At 35.3% G+C, this 19,664-nt stretch overlaps 2 protein-coding genes and 1 non-coding gene across 5 annotated transcripts in view; all 3 read left to right on the top strand.

Moving 5' to 3' along the window:
• LOC132205247 (elongation factor-like GTPase 1) overlaps positions 1-4,985 on the top strand; it is a 69,139-nt gene extending 64,154 nt beyond the window's left edge. For 2 of the 3 annotated variants that reach the window (XM_059634197.1, XM_059634198.1), the window contains 2 exons: positions 2,058-2,242; positions 4,780-4,985. In XM_059634197.1, coding sequence (XP_059490180.1) covers positions 2,058-2,242; positions 4,780-4,968 — 374 coding nt within the window. In that variant the 3' untranslated portion in view covers positions 4,969-4,985. Of the gene's footprint in view, positions 1-1,013; positions 1,206-2,057; positions 2,243-4,779 lie in introns of those variants that run through there. The other variant, XM_059634199.1, reaches the window with a different exon arrangement.
• A 4,274-nt stretch (positions 4,986-9,259) lies between these two features.
• On the top strand, positions 9,260-9,343 carry Trnal-uaa (transfer RNA leucine (anticodon UAA)). Its single transcript has one exon. It is a non-coding gene; the product is annotated as a tRNA-Leu (tRNA).
• Positions 9,344-9,427: 84 nt separating this feature from the next.
• LOC132205452 (fibrillin-2-like) overlaps positions 9,428-19,664 on the top strand; it is a 37,194-nt gene continuing 26,957 nt past the window's right edge. The window contains exons 1-3 of the mRNA XM_059634503.1: positions 9,428-10,687; positions 10,781-11,072; positions 18,882-18,964. Coding sequence (XP_059490486.1) covers positions 10,663-10,687; positions 10,781-11,072; positions 18,882-18,964 — 400 coding nt within the window. The 5' untranslated portion in view covers positions 9,428-10,662. The remainder of the gene's footprint in view (positions 10,688-10,780; positions 11,073-18,881; positions 18,965-19,664) is intronic.

Genomic DNA, 19,664 nt, shown 5'->3' with positions numbered 1-19,664 from the left:
CTGAATGAGAGGTTATTGTAGTGAAATTTCCACTTTAGTTTTATATGATACGAGATGGAGAGAAACACGGCAGACCAAGATCTCGTGTTTTATTCATACTTTTTTTTCGTTCGTTCAAATGATCCCAATAAATGAGACGAAAATTATCACGCACGCACACTGTTTTTTCTAAAAAAAAAAAAAAAAAAAAAACAAGTATATATTATGTAGAAAGAGGAGAAAACGCGATTATTTAAGACCATCAGCTGTGTGCAATAAACCGCGTGATGTTGATTTTAAAATAATAGTAACGTATAAAACCAAAACCTTATAGACGTGAAACTGCGTTGATTTATTTTTATTTTGAAATTTATAAAAGAAAAAAAATTAAACGATGCTATTATTGAAATGAGTAATCTCAAAGCTTTACAAAACAAAATAACTTTAAGACCCACACCTTAATATGAAAGCACAAATAACTAAAGTTGAATGAAATTGATTTGATCGTGCTGGATTTCCATTTAAATTTAAAGTAATATAAAATTTGATTAGAGAATTACTTCTTAAATACTTAGAAACGGAAGCTGCTATACATATACAGTACTTAAATTAAATTAATTAAATAAATTAATCATATAATGCATATACAACTAAATAAAATTTAAGATATGTATTCATTACAGTTTGTCGTATTAAGGCTGTTTACCCGTGCATGTAAATTAAGTAAAATAAAAATTATTGTAAAAGAAAGTCCATTTTTGCACAAAATGAAAACGTTTTTAAATCTTTAATTTTATATTAAGAACTGAGGAGGGGAATAAATTTAAATTACACACGCCCAAGATGAAAATATGAACATCGAAAAGGATTTTTATATATTAGATTAGATTATACAGATTGTTCTTAAATATTTAAGTATACGCAATTTTAAAATCTTGCCAAGCTTTAAGATTTTCTCATTGGTTTTCATATCGTTTGGCAAAATGAGAGCGAGAGCTGGTGGGCTAATTAATTGTTGGCACGATTGTTGTCAGGTCGGTCTGTGGCAGGCGAGCAAGCAACAATCGGGCGGAGGCTGCTGGAGCCGGAGCGGCGAGTGGCCTGGCGCCACATCCATCAGCAAAAAGGCCTCGGGAGGTGTCTTGGGCAACGCAATGAGGCCACCTGAACACGTTTATGAGCATTGGTTGTCGGCGGGGCGAGCGAGCCAGCGAACGACGACACACGCGGCCTCGTACTTTCGATCCCTTACTTTTTGATTTTTTTTTCTGCACAGAGATGTGCGCGAGCGAGCATTGTTGTCGTGCCAAAAGCTTTTCATCTGCGTATGTCAAAGTCGCGGCGCAGATAGTGCCGGGCGCGATTTATTTTCATTCATTCTGATGCGTGAAAGCTGGGAGCGGATTTGCAGCTCTGACTCGGCGCTTTTCCACCCCAGCACTGATAAATGGGCTTTTAATGAAGTTTGAATGGCGATTGTGCTTTGACTTACACATACACACGTATGTCGTCCTCGTTAGGAAATGTTGTTGATGATCGGATCTGGAGATCGCTTAACGAATCGGCCTTGGTGTGTCAAATAATAAAACGCTCGCTCGCTACCTTAGGGAGGGATTTACAGATCAAATCCGTTTAGCAGGAAAGAAAGCCCAGCTGCCGAGTCGAATCGGGTGACAAAGAGAATGGCAAGATAAAAAAGCTTAAAAGTTTGTAGTGAAGTAATCCCTAAAAAGAGAGACCAAAAGATTAAATTCTGTGGTACAATATTTCTACCCGCTAAATAAATTTTTAAGTTCGGAGAACCTCTGCTGAGCCTTCTGGAAAATGTCTTAAATTTTTATTTAATATATTTTACCTGAGAAACACACAAATTTCCTAAAATTAATGTTATTTCTTCGTCAAATTCCTAAAAAAAAAACAATGTTTTAAATTTAAAATATTGAAAAATGTTTCAATTTTTGAAACACTTGAGGACAAAAAGCACCACCACAATTTTTCCAGCATTTTTCTGTCAATTGCATTCTTGATTACTTATTTTAATTCATTTGTTACTAATTTTCATACTTATTTGATTCCAGGCAAAATGTACGCAGTTCTGGGTCGGCGTCACGGTCGCGTCCTCCACGGTGACCAGCAAGAGGGCTGCGCCACCTTCAGCGTCACAGCTGTTCTGCCTGTCGTTGAGAGTTTTGCTTTCGCTGCTGAAATTCGGAAACAAACATCCGGACTGGCCAGCCCGCAACTCGTCTTCAGCCACTGGGAGGTTTGTCATGTTTTGTTATGCTTTTCATTTTTCCGAAACACTTTATTTTTTGGTTATGTTATATGACATAAAAATTTTCCTAACCTTTTTGCCTTACAATTCAGTTGATTCTGGAGCGATGAATTTGCCAGTGTTTTCATTGAACTTAAATTTCAAATTTGGAACCCATTTATTTAAAAAAATTAACGTAAGTACATTAAAAGCTGGAGAGCCTATGAATTGATAACACAAATTGACAAAATTCAAATTTTGATAAAAAAAAGGCTTTTTATAAGCAATCTCCACTTTCAGTGAAAAATTTAAAAGGCAAAATTCAAGGTTAATTGCTAGTTTGCATTTTTAAAGCCTGAACTTTTAAGTAAGAAATAAAAACATAATTAAACGAGTGCTCGTGGCTCTGCGATTTGAGTTGGTGCTGTGAATCTGGTCCCCAGAGTGAGGCCACGCAATCGCAACAGGTGTCCGGTGACTTTTCGAGAATCTCTGCCTGCCTGCCGAGCACCTGCCTGCCAGGCCGCGTAACTCGGCAGCTCCTTCCCCTTCTTTCCCACGAAGCGCGGACAAAAAAACAACCCATTCAGGCGCCGTCGCCTCCGCGTGCCCCCAGGGCACCCCGGGGGCCGCCCGGGCCCACTCTTGATGCGGCCGCGCCTCTCCAAATAAATCTGGCACACCTCCTGCCTACCTTCTGAATTAAATATCATCCACGCTGGCCTCTCTATCTTGTTATTATTTAGTGCTGGCTGTCGTCTTTTTTTCTCATCTGGCCTCGCGCGTTGTGTTTTGGGTGAAATAGAGGCTTGGGCTGCTGCGCTGGCTGCTTTTTTGTTCGCGGCCTCTAGCTAGCTCTCGATCGAAATTATTATACTCGGGCTGGCTGCTTTTTGCGCGCCTACACGCCGCGTCCGATCTTCGCCTCCGATTATATTCTTCTTCTTCTTCGTTCAACCTCCTGATTTTTTTCCATACAACCGATCGACGCACTACTTTTTAAGTGGAAATTCTGGTCGCGGTTTTTCTCGTTTCAGGAAATGCACCCGCGACACGAGAAATCACTTTTCTCTCTCTCAGAGGAAGTGCGGTTGTTTTATCATTTTTTACACGCGCGGCCTTTTCTGGAAAATACACACAACCTGGCGCCTGGTCCAACCGATTTTGTGTCGCCAGAAACCACGTTTATTATTTTCGTCTGCTGCGCAAAACTACTTTCCGTACACGTTGATGCTGCCGGTGAATTGATCAAAAATTTTATGGTCGCTGCTTAAACGACGCGGGTTTTCGTCACCAACGAGGAATTTCGCTTGACGTCAATCGTGCGATTATTTGCAAGACGAGGTTTACTGTCGGAAATTCAAATGAGCTTCAATGTGGGTCGCAATCAAACTGGTCAGATGTATAAACCCAACATTAAAAATAAAAGTACTTTTACGATCCGTATATAATATTGATTTTGCGCAATATCTCCCTGCTATAAATTGACTTCAAAAAGCAAATTATTTGCAACAATTAATTAAATATGAAAATATTATTAATATAATTATTGGTGTTCATTTATCCCATTTTTATGCAATTGCATTGATTACTTTCAATTTATTCTTAATAATTTTTTATTTTAAAAGGATAAGTCAGGATGTGGCCTATTTTACACGCATTCAAAATTGAGGAATATAATACTGGAATCCTCAAAATTTATCAATTTTGATATAGGGAAAATAATTTTTAGATTTTTTGTTATCCAACAAATAATTTTGGTAATTTTGATTCTATTTTATTCTTTAAATTTTATTGAGCTGCAGTTTTTATGCATTGCAAAGTTTATGTTCCCTTCAAAAATGTATGACGTAATATCTTGAGAATTGACAATTTTATATCTATAACGTTATTTAAAAATTAATTTTGGAATTATTGCTGTACCCATTTTTTGCTTTTTATAGAAAATCAATAAATACTTTTGAAAGTAATAATTTCTTTTGGAAACGTCAGATTCAATTTCCTATGGCATACAGCCTTGTTTTTTTCTGGTATTTTGCGGTTTTTGCGAATGGAGTCATAACTTTTTGTAGTTGCTGCTTCCAGCTAAAGAAGAAACTTTCGTCCGTGAGCATTAAACAGAATTGTTAACAATTAAAGCTGTTCAGCTAGCCATTAGCAGAAATACCGAGAAACCTACATTTTAGATACACCTTAATGACTGACGCGCAAAAAGGATTTTCTGTTATGTACCTGCGACGAGGAAAAATGCTTTACATAATGCGACGTTGAATTGAATCGCGCGTCAATGTTGCGAGTCGCGTGTGCATTACACGTGACTGCCGCGGTTGATTATCAATCGCTTCGCCTCAATTAAAAATACACGCCACTCTTGAAAGCCAACCGATCCCAACATTTTAGAGATTGTGCCTCCGTGAGCACCATATAATTTGCGTCAATAATGCAACAGTTTTTGTTTGTTTTCCATTTTAATTACTCTATAATTATCCTCAAAAATATTTTGGAATTGACTTCCAAATAAGGTTTTAATGAATTTTGATTTGCAGGTTTTGGATGTGGATCCGTTTTGGGCTCCGAGCACAGACGAGGAATATCTGCATTTTGGTGAAAAGGCTGATTCTGGCAACCGAGCCAGGATATACATGGACAGTGTCCGACGGCGAAAAGGCCTTTCAACGGAGCACAAGATCGTCGAGTTTGCCGAAAAGCAGAGGACCCTCTCAAAAAATAAGTGAAAGTTTTTTATTTTACTTTTCTCCTGTTTTTTATTTTTACAACCTATGAAAAAGTAAAAAAGGAACAAGAATATTTTTTTTAATCAAACAAGTTTTAGTAACTTTCAAGCTTATTTTTTTTTAAATACCCTTCCAGAATCATCCAGTTTCAATAAAAAGAAAATAAATATCAATTAATGTTTTCATTGAATTTGCTTCTGTTTCCTCCAGAGGAAACAAATTTTAAATTGCTTTCAGAAAAAAATCAAACAAAGAATATAATTGCGCTAAATAATTATGGGAGCAATTTTCCGAGTGAAAAGTGCTGCTGGTCGTTAACAAATAAAATAAATGCGCGTCGCTTCAAAATCGTTGGCGCTGCTCGGCGATGCTAATTTGCCTGCGAGAATGAGATGAGCACCACTAAAGTAGATAATTTGTCGTTTGACCGGTGTAATAAACCAGCAGCCAAGAGAAATTGATCTTTTCCTGTCTTCGAGGAGCGGCCACGAAACCAATTAATGCCCGTCCGTCCGCCCCGCGGCCTCCAACAACCGTGGCCGCCTCCGCGCGTTCTCCGAGCGACCGCTGGCGCCACTCCCCGTACAACTCTTTAACTCCGTCGATGCTCCCGTGAGTTTTATAGCAAAAGGGCGCAATCTTGAACAAATTTACCAATGAAAATAATTCAAAATTTTGTTTCTTTGAGTAAGATGATGTTGTTATTAGAATTTGTTTTATAATATCAATCAAATCCATTTATTTTTCAAGTTAAAATTTTTATTGCTGAAGCAAGTATTAAAATATTATGTAACCTTCATTGCGAAACTTGAAAATTCAAAATTTGTTTTTAGTTATTTGATCCTTAATTGATAACTCAAAATTTCACGGCACTATCATTGACTTACTTTACTTCTACAAAATTTTGCATACATGCTAATCCAGCTTATTGTTTAACTAGTAACACATTAAAAGTTTACTTTTACTTTTCTTAACAATATAACTTTTAAACTTTAAAGCATTATATTTTCTTTATGATTCTAATTATCAATTGTAACCTATTTTATCATTTATATTTTTGAATATATTTCAAAATATCTTCTTTTTTTCATAAATCATATAGATTTAAACTTTAATTGTGGCATAATATCTTTAAATCAAATAAATTTAATTTTTCTTTATATAATTACTCTCAAGCATATTAAAAGTTGGTATAAGTTGAAATAATATTTTTTGCTTCAATTACTATGTCTCATTAATCTTGCGTTACTTGAATTATTACAAATATGAAATAGAACCAAAGTCTATAAAATCGAATTGCCATTTCAAAAGCGCCTTGGCCAGTCTAGAAATCTTGTTGAAATTGAAGATTTGATATCATACATTCTATGGATCTATTTGCAATTCAACACCAGGCAAACACCAAAATAATTCAATAGAAAAAAAACCATAATCTTGTTTTGTATTAGATATTTTGTTACTTGCACGACTAAAATTGTTAAAAATGAATTTGTTATTGCATTAATAGCACAGGTACCGATAAACAATACAGCACGTCCACAAAATAACAAGATTTAAGTTAATATCAACAGCATAATAGTCAAATTCGTCATTCCATTCGTCTATCTTTAATATTTTATAATTCTATAAAGCATATTGTATTAGGTAAGGAATTCTCACAGTTTCATTATTCCAACTGTAAATTTTCCGTTGAATGTCCAGCGTAAAGGAAAACCAAGACAAATCGCTAATTACGTGGGAAAACTGACCGCGGTTCGAGTGCGTGTACCAGAGTGACCCGGAATAAGAAATACTTTCTAAGTGCATGGCCAAATCACCATAATTTTGGGAGGCAGCGGCGCCTTTGCTGCCTTTAATTCTGAATCGAAAGTGGGTGGCCGCAAATTAAGCGTCTAGCCCAGCCGTTATATTATTATAGATCTGTAATATACACATCATTTGCCCACGTTAACATTTTACCTATTTTTATATAATAATTTAACCTAAAAAATTGGTGAGGTGAAAAAGTGTGACGAATTTTTATTGAAATGCAAATTATTTTGCAATAGTTTGTAATGATATACCATTAACTCTGGAAAATGTTTATTTCTTGTGAGAATTTCCTTGTTTAAGCATGAATGTAGATAGAATCAAAATATTTTTCAGAGTCGAATTAATTTTATTACGCATTTTCTGAAATAGATTTTTCTTATTTACTTCCGTTTTTATTGTAGTGTAATAATAATATTATATATTTTTTAATAATAATGAAAAAGCACTTTGCAGAGCTTAAGTTGTAATGAACGCTAGAGCAAATTAAAATAGAAAGTGCCGAAAAGCTTTTCTTCCACCAGTTTGCAAATTTTTTCCCAAAAACTTTAAACAATTAGATCTGAAAACCGGCTAATAATTTCCCTCATTTTCACTTGACCTTGGAGGAGAGATAAACTTTTACTTATTTTTATTAGACGGTTCAATGCACCCAATGGTAATGAGAACGGAAGTGTGGTGCAGCCTCAGAAATTTACAACTGCAGGCTGCTGCTGGGAAGTGCATAAAGTCCCACAGGGTTATTCGAGAGGACGAAATTTCGTAATAAATATTTTCGGAAAAATAAATAAATCACGATGATGACACGGGTGTGTTGCTCTCTCGTTGTAAATTAGCGCGAGAGCTTAATTTCTCTCTCGTCAGGTGGAATTTATTTCGTGAGCATGTTTACCGGCGTCACATTGTTGTTTGTTAATCAGCTGGGCCTCGCCCTGGCTGTCTCCGCCGCCGCTGTCGTCGCGCGGGGCTATTTATTCATATTTGTATGTACACGAAATCTCTGTTTGCCCGAGCGAGGCACCAGAGCCACGCAGATAACGCGCGCGCCCTCCAATCTCTCCCATGCACTCTTTCGCATCATCGCGCACCGCGAGACACTTGCACTTTAATTTACGACCCACACACACCCCCACTCACCCTCCCTCCGGTCCAGCGCGTCTCGCCGGTTTGCTGCACCGCACACTAGAAAAATCTTTTTTCCACTTTCTTCACTTGATGTATACAATCGGTTGTTATTTTAAAAAAATAATTCTTTTTTGGGCCCAAAATTGTGCTAATATTCAATTAATTTCTTTTTGGCTTAATTAAAAGTGCCTAACTAGTTAAGCTAAGAAAAATTGTAGGTAAATTAGGTGATTTTAAGTGAAGTTTTGTTCTTAAAAATAGGTTGAAAAAAGGTGCATTTAATCAAATATATACGGTGTACCATGAGGTCTTGTAAATATTAAATTTAAATATAGTAAAATGCAAGAAGTTCTGGTATTGGTGGAAAAAAACCAATTTGAAATTTTACACACAGTCTTGAATTTCGCTATTACAAATATGAAGATTCATACATGATCCTGGATTTTGCAAAAAACGTATTTCAATTTTTTTTTTCGAATTCCTCGATTACTTTGCGTCACGACTGGTGGTGTTTTTAATTTGACATACGTGACATTAAATCCTGGATTTTTAGAGGGTTACCAATTTTGTCAAAATAAAAATATTTAGTAGCACAAAGTTAATACAGAATCCTGTGCCTGATTTTGATATTTCGTCATTTGCATAGCTGTATACCTTTTATAAATTTTTTCGTTCAGTTGCAGGTCATACGGTATGCACGTATGCATTATATTTTCCAAAGAACATAATCCCAGGGAGATAATTCCAAATTATTGATTTTAATAGAAACATAAAAGCCATAAAAGATATTATTACAATTATTGTTATTGTTTAATTAATATTTTCTTGTTAATTTGCAGCATCTCGTACACGAGAGTGTTCAATGAAATTATTAAAATTAAAAAGAAAATCAATAAAATAATCAAATTTTGTATAATTATGTTAGGATTTCTATGCAAATTAGTTAGATTATAAGGGTCACGCCTTTCTTTTCAACAAATGAATAATTCTCTCCCACTAATGCTATTATTTATTTTTTTTTATATTTAATGCTCTTGCAATAATAGGAATAATAAATGAATTTGTTCAAATAATATCTCGTTATAGCTGTGTGTGCTGGCTGCTGTCTCCCTATATTGATCCGCAGCGCCAGTATCGCAACACACCCTAGCGGCCACTGTTCGAAGTACGTGCACGTTGCGTTTCGCTCTCCCCTTTCCTGCTTTCCAGGCGCTTCCCCATAAATTCTGAGGCCAAATTCACAATTATTTCGCATATCCGGACCGTATCCTATCAAATTTTAGCTCGTTTGTCTCAAAACGAGCTGCTTCCGCGTAGCGCTAATAAATACTTTCATTCGTTGCCCTTTTGCATCAACGTCAGGTTGGCCGAGCGGTTTAAGGCGCCAGACTTAAGTTCTGGTTCCCGAAAGGGAGCGTGGGTTCGAACCCCACACCTGACAAACCTTTTATTTTGATGCAGCACGCTTTTTTGGGTCTCCAGTGGATTCACAATTTATTTTAATCTGGAGAAAATTGTATTTGAAGTCGAGAAATATTGACTAAATTTTTATTTCACATTAAGAATTCTTACTAGCACACTTATGAAGAGTATTTTAAACATGCTGTAATTTCATCTAATATAAATATTAATTATCATTTGCAACAGAAAAATTATATTTTTGTTATTTAACTAATATTAATTTAAAAAAAGGGGGAGCCTCATAAGTTCCAATTATCAATAAGTTAAAATTTGACAATTGATGCGTTTTTTTTCACTCGCACAGTTGTCTCAATCATTTTCTTTCACTCATTATTTGCCATTGAAAACATGCAGGGCTGTCAGACTTTTACTTGGCATTTAACTTGAAACCGGTTGAAATTTCGTGAAATCTCTCGCTCCGCAAAGAGGAAAACGAGAGACAAAATTGTTTTGTGCGGCGACGGAGAAAAAAGTGAAGATTCTCTCTCGTGCCTTCTTATTTTTCGTTAATTGGCGCCTGAGATAAGACGAGGAGGACACGGAGGCAGTGCTCGGCGCGAGCTGCTTTATCAGCCCATAAATTGCCTCAATTTAATTTATTGTTTCCCACGGCGGGCTTTTATCAACGCACACAAACACGCATCTTCTCTCACTAATTCCCGATTGGTCTGCACAAATTTCATTGACCCTCGGCCACAAATTTTCTGCCAATTAACGCCTTTTATGGCTTCTTCATAGCTTTTTTACAGCAGATTTGCAGAAAGAAAGAGATAAGACCGAAAAATATGATTAATATATTTTTTTATCACACGTGCGAATATTATTTTCTCTTCATATCGTTTTACAGAGAGTCATGGGATTTTATTGCTTTGGGATCTGGTGAAGTCCGGATAAATAATAACAACACTTTAGAAATTCAATGTCACACAAACTTTTACAAACGAATGCCAGCCAGCGTTATCAACGGGAAACTTTTACGGCATCTTCTAGGAAACTCGGGGCAATAAAAATGCCTGGAAAAGAAAATAAATATCAAGCACAAATTCGGCAACTATTTTCTCAAATATTTTATAATTTTTATCTCTTGAATAATGGTTATTAATGCAAAAGTCATAAAAATTGGCTCTTGAATATTTCGCACTGGCCAAAGGTGTTGAGGATCCAAAAGTCATTCCATCCGATGGCCTTGGACCACAAACAACTATAAATGGGCTCCATATCCAGCTGTCGGGCAATAAATCAGCTCAACACTTTGGAAGATTTTTTGCATCGTCCTATCTGCTGTTTATAAATTAATTAATGATCCGCAACACTTCGACGCTGAGTAAGTAAATATTCTTCTTCAAAAATCTTAAAACTATAAAAAACTTCTGTTATTTTTTATTTTTTCAATATTGACAAAATCATTGAGTTGCAGCGCCTCGTGGCGTGACCCCCTCTCGAGCGTGGTTTTCCCGCGCGCTTCAGGGTGCGCCCTTTGCTGGTGTGCTCCGCACGTGGTGCTCATCTTCGGCAGCCAGAGGAGAGGGCCTGGATTTGCATGCATGGAGGGGCGGAGGCGGAGGGGGGCCTGCCCGACCGCCAGATGGGCCTCCAGTCGTCGACAGCCTGCCCTCCGGATCGGGCCTCATGACCTCCGGAGGCCTGCTCTTGTTGCTGCTGGCGCTCGCCGGGGCCGCGCCACAACCCCCAGAGGTTTCACCGTCAGGGTGAGTACCAAGATTCTATATCAAAACAATTTCACCCCCTTTCGGAATATCAATTTTTATGTAATTCCATTCAGAGGAAAAAATCAATTTAATTGTTTATCAACAAAAAAATACCAGTTTTCCTCATTGATTGTTATTATCTTTTTGACGAGCTCAAGTTAAATCGAATTTTCCTTGATGACGTTTAGAATTGAAGATCAGCCTCTTAAGTATCATCTCTTTCTCATCATGAATAATAACATTAATAGCCTTTGTAGTGGCACTTCAGAAAAGGCACAATTGATTCATTAATGAGTGCAAATTGATAGTTTTTTTTTTATTTAAGAAAAGAATAAAAAAAAATCAAATTTCAAACTATTTTGTAATTTTGTAAATTTAAGAATGATTTTTTTACATCTTTTGGTTTATTTTCCTCAATCTTAAATTTATTTCGGATTATAATATTTAAAAATTTAATTCAATGCCTTTCAATACAAATTGACTATAATAAAATATCCGAAATCGATCTCATCAGGACAGTTTATAATTAAAAATCTCATAAGCCAGTCAGTGCCCAATTACCAATGCACAACACATGCCTGTGCGTTAAATCCATGTAATCGATTCGCTCAATTAGCACATCATGTGCATCCTGGGCTGATGGGCTCTTTAATGCTGCTCTGCCGGGGAGCTCGACTATACCACCGACTTCTTTCTCATGCTGCATACTTATGCAATTGCTCATTACACTTGCAAACTTAGTACAGTATATGTTAGCCGGCAATTACACTACTTACATTTTTTTTTAAATTTAATCCACTGCTTGTAATAAAGTGGGTCGCATTCCTCGCCCTCGAGTGCAACAATGGACTGCATTGTTGTCGACGAGATCTGGCAGTGTTATCTGAAAGAAGTCTGGTATTTTCTCTACCACAAAAGTCAGGAGCTCTGGTTTCTCAGCTACTTGCACTATTTTATCTAAGCATTTTTATCACTTTAAATAAATAATTGAAATAAAGAACTTCAAAGGACTAATTTAATTTAAATATCATTATAATTAAATTGAGAATTACATAAGTGTTCCTTATCATTATAAAACATTCTGAATTTGACATTCATTCTTTCGAAGAAACTGCTTTTTTGTAGTTTGTCAATTTTAAAAACAACTTTCTGTGATTGGGGGTCAGCCAAATAATTTGAGGTTATTTTATGACTAAAATTAATGATTATTTTATTAAACTTGTACCAGCAATGATCATAATTTACTTGAATTAACCTAAAGCCCTGATTACATTTGTATTAATTGAATTTGACAGATGATTCAAACCGTCTCACGTCAGTTGAGGAAAACAAGTAACACCGAATTACACCGCCCCTATCCATCTAATTGTAAGCGTCGAATTCAGGCCGGCATTTATATTCATATGAATGTTGGCTGCTTTTGATTGTTTGTTTTGTCCCGAAAGTTATTAAAATCGTTGACCCCGGTCGCAGTCTGGGGACGAGAGTTGACTCGCAGAAGTGTTATAATAACGCGCCGAGAGGAAAGAGTTGTTGGTCAGCAGCGCAGCCGGCCGGTTAGTTTGTAGTTCGTTAGTTGTTGGTCCAACAATCCAGCTGGGATGTGAACAAATTGAGTCATTAAGTGGCGTACAGCTATAGTTATTTATCTAGAGACCACTTCTAACTAGCACTTCTCTGCACAAGCAAACGCGTGTTTTAAACCTCACAACCATTTCATTCAACGCGTGCCGCGGTATTTTTCCTTTTTGGAGAAGAGAAAAAAAAATTCCTCCATAATTTTTAAATCCATGCGCGTTTTTTATTACTTACGAGTCTGATTTCTTTCCCCGTTCATGTTTTATTACTTTACTGCTCGAAAAAAAATTAGTTCCTCCTTCAAGTTGTGCCTCGTTATTTTTCTTATACAACCCTAGAGTCTTATATTATATTTGACGCATTTATCGAAGTGAATTATGTAAAATATGAACTGAGGATTGTGGCGAGAACACACCTTTGCAGAAAAGTGCTCGAGATCGGCAAAGTGGGAAAAACGATAGGCAATATTTATTGACTTTTTAGTCAAACGCGGGGAGAAATAAGAAAGTGTTTTGCTCTCCTAGAGCTAGATAATTGCCATCAGTAAACAACCAAAATCTGGTTTCCTCTCAGTATATAAATAACAACTTGATCTTACTGCGAAAAACTAGACCTATTAGAGGCAATACTGGAGAAATAGCTGCCAATACCTCGGTGAGGAGTTTGTCACTTAGTTTTTGTGTGAGTTATGGTCCTTTTAGTAAAAGTTGATACGTGATTTGGCAGGTTTTAAGATTGTATTTACAATGTTGCCCAGATATTTATTACATTGACACGGCTTAAAACCTTTTATAATAAAATATATATTATTAAAAATACTTACCTATATATCAAAAAAATATGTGCTCTTTTCACATGATAATTATATATTTTTATTACATTAATTTATAAAAATAAATATTTTTTTATTAATTGATTTTCCAATTTTTTCCTCATAGTTCAGGCTTGCAATTTTAGGAAGAAAATCAATTATTTTGGTTTAAAATATAGTTGATAATCTTATATATTTATGACTCACTCAAGATAGAATAAATTTACTGTAAAGAAAATTTCATTCTCTTTTCGTATTTTGCGGAAAATAATTATGCAATTAAATCAGAGAAACGAAGGAATTGAAATCAAAAGATAGAGATGCATAAAAAAATTTCTTCTTGCGCTATGTTTTCAAGAAGTTTGCATTTACAAATCGACTGACTTGTACAGCATTGATTGAAAATATATGGATCAATAATTATGGATGATCTTTTAATGTTTCTGACTCTATCAACCTTATAATTTATAATATTTTACAAACAGTACAAACACCTGTTTAAAAATTTTAAACTAAATTTTAAATCAATTTGGTCGTTATTAAATAAACGTCTTGCTGTCTCAAGAAATGTGAATGGCAGAGCAAATTCTCATCAACAAGTCATCTGGCGAGCGTTGGGCCAATAAATTCGCACCTTAATTGAGAGTCTCCGAGGCGAAAAAGAGGAGAATCGAAATGATCTCACTACCACCTTTGGCTAATTTATTTTTATTTCGCCGCCAGATTAATCACCTTTCTTCTCTTAACGGGCGTGATGATTAAGATAATTAAGCCAGATTAATTACGGATTAATTTACAACGCTTCACGGAATGCCATCGCCGATCCGTCAGATTCCATTTTATAAATAATTTGGTTGCGATTTTTTCTCCTCCGTCGTGGCCGGTCCAGTTATTTGTAATTGGCCGATCGAGATAAATGCTCCCGAGATCAGCACCGGCTCATCTCTCTCAACCTGCCTTCTTCTCTTTTAACTTAAAATTTTTACTCTCTCAGTTGTGTGCGTGTTCGTTTGTAAGCACATTCATACGTGAGAGGCCAATCGACTCAACAGGTGTGTTGGTCTGTTGTGAGAGCATGAAAATAAATCTTGAAGGGCCGACACACCCACATCAATGCATCTAACATAAAATTAAATTAAAAAAAAATTTTTAATTTTGTATACTTTTACTTACCAGTAAAAAATAGAAACATCTATTTTAATTTTTAAAATTGTGATAAATAATTTATAATTAATTAGGTTTGTTGAATATCATCATTGAGCAGGTTCAAATTGAATATTTTACTGTTTTGAAGATTTGTTCTATAAAATAGAATTGATTAAAATTTATTTTTATTAATTACAAAAAAAAGTTAAAAAAAAAACATTGAACTTATATATTAAATTAAATTATCACTTTTTCATATAACAAAATTGAGACTCTAATCCAATTAATGAAGATGAACGGCAAGGATAATCCCTGCTTAATAGTTTGATATTATTAAAGCCCTTAATGAGTCATAAAATGCAAATGGCCAACGATTTTATTGCAATCGGCGCGTCTTGCTGTGCAAAAAAAGCTCTCGTGCACATTAAAATCAATTAAATCGGCGCAACGGAATAATTACTGTATAAAATATTGAACTTGGGAGGTGCGCGCAATTCGCGTCGGGGAAGGGCCCATAAAACGGAAAAATCGCCGCTGCAGGGTGGTGCGCGGAATTTGTGTTGCGTAATTTTGTGTGTGTGGCTCAATTAGAGGCGCGGTTTTTTGTTTTTATTGCTGGCTGGCGTTAATTTGAATAATAAATTACGACGAGAAAGAGAGACGACGAGCGGCTGCCGAGGCCGCTTTTTTGTTCTTTGCGGTGCCGAGCGCGGCGGCGTTTCCCTTTTCATTCTCAGCGCCAGATGAGATATTAAAGTGATTGGCGATGCTCTTGAAATGCATTTTGAATGGCCCATAAAATGGACGAATTCCTGGCCGAGTGTCCGATAAGCGAGCAAGAAGATGAGACCCATATGCACCAGCGCGGCCTAGGGCCCTCTTCGAAACGGGCCCCTCGTAAGCGATTTCCGTTTTATTGCCCGCTTCGATCCAAAGAAATGAATAAAAATTAAAAGCTAATGACATTAAATTGATTTTCCCGTTTGTTTGCACTAAAAGGTGATGCAAAATTTTGACAGAATAAAAATTAAAGGTCAAGAGATCAATGAAGCCACTCAAAAGTTTCACGTTTCATTAATTATAAAAAAAAAAATGTATTCAAATTACACAGGTGAATTTAAGAATAGAAAAGTCTGAAGGTGGGGTTTATGTTTGCTATTTTGCCCTAAAGCCTTTCCAAAAGAAGAAAAAGTTACTTTAGTAAAAGTGATCACAGGTAACAATCAAATATTTACAATTTCACTAGCAGAAAATAAATTAATTAAAAATATTTTTAACTGCAAATCCGTAATATACATTTAACAGTGAGCGAAACTTTGAGATAAATAATGTGCTCCACCCTCTCACAGAAGTTGAAGATTACGTGTTTATAGCGCTCCTTGATGGGGGCACCACAACCGCACGGACCGCACTGTTTGTTTTATGAACTCTTTATTCTTACAAATCGACCTGTCAACTTGAAAATACGGTGTTTTACATTCAAATCAAAATGGAACAAAATACTTAAGCTCTCACAAGATAATGACCACAAAAGGTAACAAATTGTTATTTTGAATCGAGTTTCCAACTCAAAACAAGTATATCGATAGCTACAGTCAATTCTATCAATTTCTATTTTCAAACCACATTTTCATGTGAGGTTGAGGGTTTTTGAACTCAAACAGTAAAATAAGAGGTTGAACATAAAGCTTTTGCAACAGGAAATTAAATTTATTAAAACCCTTGAATTAACCTCTAAATGAATCTATTTTAAATTTCAGGTACAATTAACTGATGATAAATTTCTAAGATTATCTACTGACAATGAACTGCAGCATTGAATAATAAAATAAACAAATTTTAACTTACAATTAGGAGAGGCAGCAATTATTGTAGGTTTTATTTTCAGTCAGCGCAGGTTAGTTTTCTCAAAAAATGTATTTTTCCCCCTAAAAGTTACTCTAGAATTCTTAGTTGTCTGCGAAAAGATTTCTTGTATCTATTCTGCTGATCTGCATAATTATTTAACCAGTAAGCGGTGCTGTCTGTGAGGCGTTGAACTGCCACTTTTCATTTTGACGAATATTTAATAGGCGAGCACACATTTTATTTCTTTCGTTTGATTTGAAATCGGGCGAGAGTGTTGGCGTGAGAGCGAGCGTGTTTTGACGGGCCACCGACTTGGAATTGAAAAAAACGCGCCGAGTATAAAAATGACCCGCAGCGCGCCCATCAATCACCCCGGACGGCGTAATTTGGTATGCAAGGAAAGGAGCGCGAGAGCGTCTCTCTGGGCAGCTCGCGAGAAAAGCGGTAGCCAATTTGCGTAACAACCGCACATTCACTCGCCGCACAGATGGACACGAAAATTGAGAATTTCAAATGCTGTATATACATATTTGCCCACGGGCGCTGGCTCCAATTTTTGTGTCACATTCCACTCGCGATTGCAGGAAACAATAACACACTTCAAATTTACACTAACTTTGCATTACAATCCAAAATTAAAATTAGTGTTTTTTTTTCAAACTTTGACAGGGAGTTTCAAATGATATTGGAGTGATTTAAAGAATTTTTTTCTTTCTTTAAAACTTCTTGACAATTTTTTAACTCATGAACCCACAAAACTTCAGCTCTCTCACACCGTTTCAGTAATCCACAAATATTCATAAGCTCTGAAACTGAAAATAGTAGACAAAATTTGGTTCAAAATTCTTAAATTTAACAAACACTTATTTGTATTTTTCGATAAATTATGAACCCTTATTTTGCTGTGATCATTTTTATTATTATTTATTCTACTCAGTAAAATACAGAAATTTGGATACGTTATTAAAAAAATATGCGAGTTAATTGAAATGGATAATAGTAAAATTTGAATCAAACTAATTCATCGCTACTAAATTTGAAAATAAATAATCTCTTATCTTTTGAAACTTATTAATTTTCTTCTCTTTCTCGCAATACAGGATTTCATACATTGACTAAAATTGCAAAAGGGAGTGGTTCGTTATTGGCACATTTTGATGGACCAATGAAATAATATGAGTTGAATTGCTTTACTTTTACTTTAAATTTGCTTACACAAAATATAATTTTAAAATTTTTTTAAACTAAATTTAAAATTATATTAATATCAAACAATCGCTTTTTTTGAATAAAATAAAATTAATATTATACTATTTATAATTTTTTGAATTATTTTCATAATTATATTTAAAATAACGAAAAGGGTGAGGAGGATAAAACTTATTTTTGACTTAAACTTTATGCAAAAACATACTTTGTAGTTATTTATAATGTTGTACTTGTACACAGTAAAAATTCATATTATGCTCTACATGAGAACTCTTTTGGTGTGACTTATTTCGAAAAAGAATCACATTAATTATTTTGTAATTATATTTTTTTCTCTCACAGTTTTTGGAAGAACGAAATGTATCTCATGTTAGTATGTTTAAAAATAAATTTGAATCTTAAAGTGTAAAGATCAGAAGTGGTTGCATTCCTTTTACAGAAAACTGAAATGATGCACTTGAAGAAAAACATTCCATAATCGCATTTTTGTCCCTATAAGAATATGTGTACTTAAACCACCCAAGAAAGGCGCCTAAGCTTGATGAAAATTCTGACGCCTTTTCCACTGTACTTTTAATTATGTAATCCTATTTTGGTAGAAATTCTGTCATCGCTCAGTTTGTCTGGCTGGACCAATAAAATTATGTCTTGCTCAACGTGAGTCGACAGTTTTTCTCGGCTGCATTAATTTCTGTTTTCCTCCGAGTCCCAAAATCCTCTCTTTTCGAGCGGCCCAAGGTTAATTCGCGTCGTCGCTTTGCATAATTATCTAATTGAAATTCTGATTTACGCTACAAATAAGGCTGGCCAGCAGGCGCTCGGCTGATTTTCGGCAGCCGCAAATAAAATTAAATAACCCCCATCTCTCGCTCAGTACGTTCAGTTAGCGTCACCAGAGACTCGCGTTGGAGAGAGAAAAATGAATGAGAGAAAAATAATGAAAAAAGGTGGGACGGAAAATTCGAATGCTTTTGAAGTGGAGCCGCCGTGTGCTGACTGGACACTTTGACTTTTTGTTCGCAATCAAAGAAAAATGACCATTGTGATAGGGTCTTCTATGCCGGGCAGACAATTTATACAAAGTCTTATTGCTGTGTTATGATTTATTGTCCCCTCGGGTCCGACGGCATTCGCCACCTTGTTGTGCAACGTTCGTTAACAACTAAAATCTAGGTGGCAACGGAGCAGTTGATTAACAGGGTTTTCACATTTTTCAGGCCGAATGTGTGCCGCAGCCGATCGCAGAGCCACTGCTGCCCGGGATGGTCCCAGAGGCCAACTACGGGACAGTGCATTGTCCGTAAGTACCATTTGAAATTCAATATAAGTTTAATTATGCATAAACAAGATTAATATAACCACTTTTGTTGACTCTTGAAGATTTTGAATTTTACTTACTTTTCTTAATAATATTTTAAAGTAAAAGTATTAACCGTATTACAATATTTAGAGGATTTTACGTGGTTTTAATGGAACTATGCAAGACAAACGTGACTTTAAAGTTCAGTAAAACCACAATATTCTTAAACATTAAACCCTGAAACCGCTTTGCACTTTACAACACACAGACACTACTTTACAGACAAAAAAAACACGCACACTAGCAACAATTTGACGTATGTATTTAATTCATTTACTAAATGCCATATGCCATAAATTAAGTAATTTGAAAGATAACTTGAATCAATTTGAGATCTATAACTTTTTTATTTTCATATTTTAATTTAAAACTATAATTATATAGCAGGTTAAAAAATTATAAAACTCTTCAAGCAACAGATTGTATCATAATACAAATATGATGTGAAACAATTATTGTTAGGCTGGATCAATATTATTTTAAATTTTAATGATTTATACACTTATTTCAAATTAAATCATATCAGTATACGTAATTAAAAATATAGATTTTTAAAACTACCTTGCAAAAAAAAAAAAAAATAAATAAACATATAATAAATTATAATATGAATTTTGGTTTTACAAAATAATGTTATGTA

Source organism: Neocloeon triangulifer, unplaced genomic scaffold (assembly GCF_031216515.1).
Source record: "Neocloeon triangulifer isolate White Clay Creek 2 clone unplaced genomic scaffold, ASM3121651v1 ptg000002l, whole genome shotgun sequence".
Lineage (NCBI taxonomy): Eukaryota > Metazoa > Arthropoda > Insecta > Ephemeroptera > Baetidae > Neocloeon > Neocloeon triangulifer.
The sequence above is the reverse complement of the archived record's forward strand: the minus strand, read 5'-3'. Positions and strand labels throughout refer to the sequence as shown.